Below are 6000 nucleotides of genomic sequence, written 5' to 3'. Positions count from 1 at the left end.
AAAATCTATATAACCGGAAATGAGGCAAATTTGTTCCTCATGAGGAGAGGCATCTCTGTGCAAAGTTTCATGTCTCTACGACATACGGGGCATGAGATATGCCCATTCGAAGTTTGCAATTTCAATCGGATGCTATAGCGCCACCCTTTGGCCAACTGATGTAATATTGCTTGATTCGCATCCTCCCATGACCCTCTACCACTGTGCCAAATTTCACATGGATTGACCAAGTCAGTGAGGAGAAAAACGTTGAACAGAGACACCCACAGACACAACCACACACTCACCGACAGAGTTTTCGTCATTATATAGTAAGATATAGTAAGATAAAGTAAGATACTGTGGTTGGTTCACACATCTATGCACTGGAGATGATTTGGTTAGCAGCTAGCTAGTTTAGAGCTCCATAATATGAATTTATAATAAGAACTAATAGTGCACTTTGTTGGAGAAGGTGTGGTGGTGTTTGTGTTTTGGAACGGCTCCAAATTATGTACATTTTGGGAGAAAGTGAAGATTTAAATGGACTGAGATGTAAATCAAAATGTAAGCCTTCAACTTAGGTTCTGATGATGTGTTTTTTTTCTATCTATCTATCTATCTATCTATCTATCTATCTCTTTTCTGTCATTAATGTTATATTCCTTTTTTTTCCCCTCACCTTTGTATGAGGGTTCATATTCAAGATTTTCACCCTTGTGGATCGTCTCTTTGTCACACAGGTTCAATTATTTTTCCACTAATTGTTAACTGCGTGGTCCTTGCACACTCTGATGAAGGCTTTCACACCTTTTTTTACACAGAGCTCCAGCTGAAATCAGCGCAGGAGCAGCACACCTGTTTCCTCTTGAGTATTAGCAGCTGAAAACACTCAAATGATTGATTATCTCATGGCGTTAAGTCCTGGGGTTTGAGGACATGTTTGCTGTTATGTACAGGTATCACTGCTGCAGAGACAGATAACAGACCCTTGACTATCACTGTATCATTCAAAGAGATGCACAGAGTCAGTATCTTCTATTATTGTAACATATCAGGCAGCCCTGGACTGTAGCAGTGTAATTGTGTCTATGAAGTGGTGTGCAGCCCTGCAGTCTGGCAGAATGATAGACCAGAGCACAAACAGCTGCAGTTCGTAGCATAAGGTCTCTCTCTCACACACACACACANACACACACACACACACACACACACACACACACACACACACACACACACACACACCCATTTACTCACTTGTCATCTGTCTTTCCTCCAATGCAGTAGACCAGCCCTTTGTGGGAGACGACAGAGTGGCCGTGGATCTTCAAAGGAAGCTTTTTGGTCTCACTCCACTTCATCTTCCTGAGGAATTCATGTTTAATTAATAGTTTTAAACAATGTCCTTAAATGTATTTTGTTCCTCTGGATTTGTTGAGTAGGTTAAATAAATCAAATTAGATATCTAAACTATAAAAACAAGAAAAAACAGTTCCATAATTATTGAAGAAACAACCAGAGCCAATTAAAAGTGTGAGATCAGTTTTGTTGATAAATTATCACTTGAAACTGTACAGAAGGTGAGACACAGGGTGAGACACACAGAGAAATAAATAAAATAAGAGGAAGGGAAATAATGGCACTGACTCAACATCGTAGCACATCACAGAATCCAGCGACTCGTTGGTCTGGAGGTCTTTTCCGGCCACGGCAAACAGCTGGTTGTTGCTCTCTCCGATGTTGAAGAGGCATCTTGGAGAGGGCATGGGCGGCATGGCGGCCCAGTCTGATGTGAGTGGATCCAACTGTGAGGGAAATTACATTAAAACACCCTCTTAGTCCCCATTAGCTCGTGTCTACATCTCCTCATGACTGGGAGAGTGAATTACTGTACTGCACAGTATCCACATATTGATTATGCTGTAAAATATAGGTATTAAAGGCCTGCATCACTTCCTTCAGCGTCTGGGTCGCTAAGAACTCATAGACAACATGTGAAACATAATCCATCAGCTGATCGCAGAATTATTTAGGAAAAACTGTATTCCCCTCATTCTTGTGGTTACACATTGAAATTTTTGTTTCTCTACTTGATTTCTGGTTTGGGTTTAATTCAGACATTGAAATACAAAAGAGGGTTTAGATGAACTAAAATAGTTCCTGAGAAAGAGTTTGTGAGTTGATGTTAATTGCATTATGTTCACGTTTAAGGTACTACAAACACGATCTAATTAGAAAGAGTTGGACATGTTGGGAGTTAGATGAGAAGATTGACACCATCAACATGTCTGTCCAATAGAGAGGTGAGATCTCTCCCCCTCCAGTGGACAACCATGGGAACTTACTTTAGAAAAATTATGTATAGTAGTTGGGAAACGGTAAGAGACCTTTTTTTTTTTTTTTTTACCATTTAACACATGATGTTTGTCAATTTTAAAAGATAATATTGCAAGTCAATACAGTTGCAATTTGTTGTCAAATTTATTCAAAATTTCAAGTTCAAGACTGTGAAAATTTCGCACTGAGATGTACTTACACATGCTATGGGTCGTTCTTTTGGTTCCTGGCTGATAAAAAGACCAGGAGTCGCTCGATAAACCACATCGGGTAAGATGACGGTAATTTGTGTGTGAAAGCTAACTTCCGTAGCTAGCTACGTAGCTAGTGTTGGTGACGTATGTTATGCTAGATGAGAGATGTAGCTCACTGAGAAGTTTCACACAAAACTAAATGGTACTCTGACAAACCTACGGTAAATTGCAGCTTTCTTGATTTGATAAAGATTTGTAATTCATGGCACATTTCAAATGGGATCAAAAAAATATTCGTCTTATTCGTCACATTATTTCTCTCTTTTGAGTCCAAAAACCCAGAAATGAGTTAGCATTTTAGGACTTCCAGTTCCCTTGTCTTCAAGTCAATGCGTTATTGGTGGGTTTTTGGTTAGGTGCCTGAAATAAGTTCTGTAGTCAACGCAAGCTTAAGAGACTTTGTTTTGTTCTCTGACAAAAAATTCGTCAGTAAAAACCCCGCTCCTGAATTTTGAAACTTTTATGTGTGGCTAAATGAGACTACAGAACATCATCACGCCAAACATGGCTTTACTGCCTCGTCATGGTGGTGATATCAAGTCATGCCACCGGGATGTAGTAGTGGTTTATACCCTAACGTTAGCATTTTGCTTCTGGCGATTGCAGTTAGATTTCAAAAGTCCTAAAAATGGTACTCATCTGTGAAGATTATTTTGCTGAACAAAACGTGTAAGTATCATAAACGTTTGCCACATAGGTTATTTTCTGCAATATTCCAAACTCCAATGGAAAAACCCCATAGGCTTTTTGACGATGGAACTAGGGCGGTGCAAACTTCCACGTCGGCCTACAGAAAAACGTCATCCCCGGAGCACTCTATTCTCTGCTTTCAGGATGTTTATGGGGCCTATACCCCCACTGTGCTCAGGTGAGGTTGTGCCTTTCTAAACAGCTAGCGACCAGGTGCCAGACTGTAAGCAGCAGACTTCCAACAGACACAGCACCGAAAAAAATGCAAATACAGTGGTTTGATACGCCAAAAAAGAGTCTTTGTGGTTTGCTAGCTTCATATTTAACGTAAAGATGTGACAGTAGTGTCTATCTTCTTGTCTAACTCCGCAATGAAGGTGAACAAGAATATTTCCCAAAATGTCAATCAATCAATCATTAATTTTTTTTAATTAAGGGAGTGATAAATGTATCAGATGAAATAAAACTTGGGCACCTGGTAGAAGTAGCATTGCAGAGGTAGTTCTTTGTTTTCCTCATCCACAAACAGTCCTCCAATGATGTAGAGCTGGTTCCTCTGTGACACCAGGCTGACGTGGTTACGTGGCACCTGCTCCGACATGGCCGCCAGGAAGCACTCATTCTCGCTGACGTCATACGCCACCGCTGCCGTATCATTGATCATGACGATGAATTCCCGTGCGTACATGCCATGCCTGCGGCTGTCATTCAGGAAGCCGGGAAACATGCTTTCCTCCTCCCCATCAGCACCCTCCTCCCCCTCCTTCTTCTTGGGCTGTTCTGGAAGTTTCCCCTTGAAGGCATCCCTGATGACCTGGATCGTCTTCTGGAGCTCTGGGTCGGCCTTGATGATGTCATCCGTCTCCACTCTTTCTTTGAAGTACCTCTCCGGCAGCAGGCGGAAGCGGATGCAGTTGAAAGCATCCTTTAGGAACTTGACGCGCTCCTTGTCATGGCGGACCCACGCCATGACCGCCTCGAATACCAGCTCCTCCTTCTCCACGTTCAGCGAGTCTCCACCGATGATGGCGAACAATTCGTGTGCTGCGAGCTTGAGGAACTCTTCTTCCTTGTAAAGGAGCTCAAAACGGTCGGCGATGAAGTTGCGTCCAGCTACAGCAAGCCTGGGACAGCTGAGCACCAGACCCATCCTGAAAATGGCCATGCAGTTCCCCAGAGACAGTTTCTTCTGGAGGTAGTTGACGCAGACCGTAAAGACAGAGGGGATCTGGAATCTGTTGGCCACAGCGATTATATCCTGCACATTGTCATCGGTTAGCTCAATCTCAGCCGAGTAGAGGTACTGGACGATCATGTCCAGGATGGCGGGGTTGACGTCCTCCAGGACCACCTCCTTGGTGTTCTCCACCTCCTTCCCATCCTCTGTGAAGAAAATCTCCCTGAAGTAAGGGCTGCAGGCGGCCATGATGAGCCGATGACAGGGAAAGCTGCGGTCACCCACCTTCAGGGTGCAGTCCACAAATTTGTTTTCATTCAGCAGCTCCTTCAGCCCGTCCTGAAGCAGGGTGCTCTGAAAGAGGCGCAGCTCCTCCTTGATGGCGTTGGGGTCCATGGCGTGTCAGGGGGAACAAGGGGGTCCGTGGAGAGAGGAAGGAGAAGGTGGCCACAGGTCCTTTTGGCAGGCGGTCCTGGCTGGAAAAGGCAGAGCAGAGAAAAGGTTCCCAGTGTGAAGACCCTGCAATTTAATCCCGTCCCACCCTAAATATAGCTCCCTCTGCCCCCCCTGCCTGCTTCAGCTCTAGTGGAATCTGACTGGGCCAAATCACAGCACAGCAAAGGCCTCGGCTCGAGCAGCTGCTGTCACAGACGGAAAGAAGCAACTGGCTGCTCAGGCTGGGGATCTGCCACCATGATTCAGCTCCCCAAGTGTCATGTGGCCGACTAACAGTGGACACAATGCTGTCAAGGCCCTCGAATAGCTCGCCGCAAGCTGCACGTATGACTGGGAGGATATTTAGAGGAGCAGCAGTCACGTTTAAAAATATGTGTATATACGTAGATCATTCTGTCATTTTCATTCATTCACTCTATTACAGCCAAATCAATTGCACTGACTCAGGCTTATGTTCACCTATAAATCAATTGCTTTCTAATTTGTCATTCACATACAGTAACTAAGTAACAAGAACATTTATTGATAATTCTAATCACAGACAATATATTTATAGTCACTATTACCACTGGGGCTGCAGCTAACATCACATTTATTATCAGTTACTCATAACTTGCTGATTATTCTCTCAGAGCCAATGTACTGTCTTTAAATTACATGTTCAACCAAAGAAAAGCAGCGAATTCTCCATATGAACCAACAAACTGGATATTTATATCTTGAAAAATGTTTGAATCAAATAGCTAATGGTTGATGATTAACTTCCCAGCTGGTACCAGACCACAAGACGTAAGAAAGACATGGACTCAAGACATGAATTGGATTTTGGTAAGGATGAAAATCAGGTTGAGGATATTTTAAATAACATTAACATTTTGTGGACATTGTGACGATTTGCAAACAGATGATTTTGGTGTCCATACCTCAAGACTAAAATATCAGCGTTGGTTGTCAGTATCGTACATCAAATTGAAGTTGGCTGTCAAGACATTGAATTTTGGTCAGTTATTGACAAAATCCACAAAAATTGCAGTTAACGTTTTGTTTTGTCGAATGATTTGTTATTTTTATATCGTCTTTTAACACTTTATTATTTTTTCCCTAGCT

The 6000-nt window shown here is 42.8% G+C and overlaps 1 protein-coding gene across 1 annotated transcript in view; it reads right to left on the bottom strand.

The window, feature by feature from the left end:
- The window catches only part of LOC126401863 (kelch-like protein 41b), a 9328-nt gene extending 4324 nt beyond the window's left edge, over positions 1-5004 (bottom strand). The window contains exons 1-3 of the mRNA XM_050063386.1: positions 3736-5004; positions 1627-1784; positions 1237-1344 (exon numbers count right to left, since the gene is read on the bottom strand). Coding sequence (XP_049919343.1) covers positions 1237-1344; positions 1627-1784; positions 3736-4833 — 1364 coding nt within the window. The 5' untranslated portion in view covers positions 4834-5004. The remainder of the gene's footprint in view (positions 1-1236; positions 1345-1626; positions 1785-3735) is intronic.
- Between the last annotated feature and the right edge of the window lie 996 nt (positions 5005-6000).

This window comes from Epinephelus moara, chromosome 15 (assembly GCF_006386435.1).
Source record: "Epinephelus moara isolate mb chromosome 15, YSFRI_EMoa_1.0, whole genome shotgun sequence".
Classification (NCBI taxonomy): domain Eukaryota; kingdom Metazoa; phylum Chordata; class Actinopteri; order Perciformes; family Serranidae; genus Epinephelus; species Epinephelus moara.
The sequence above is the reverse complement of the archived record's forward strand: the minus strand, read 5'-3'. Positions and strand labels throughout refer to the sequence as shown.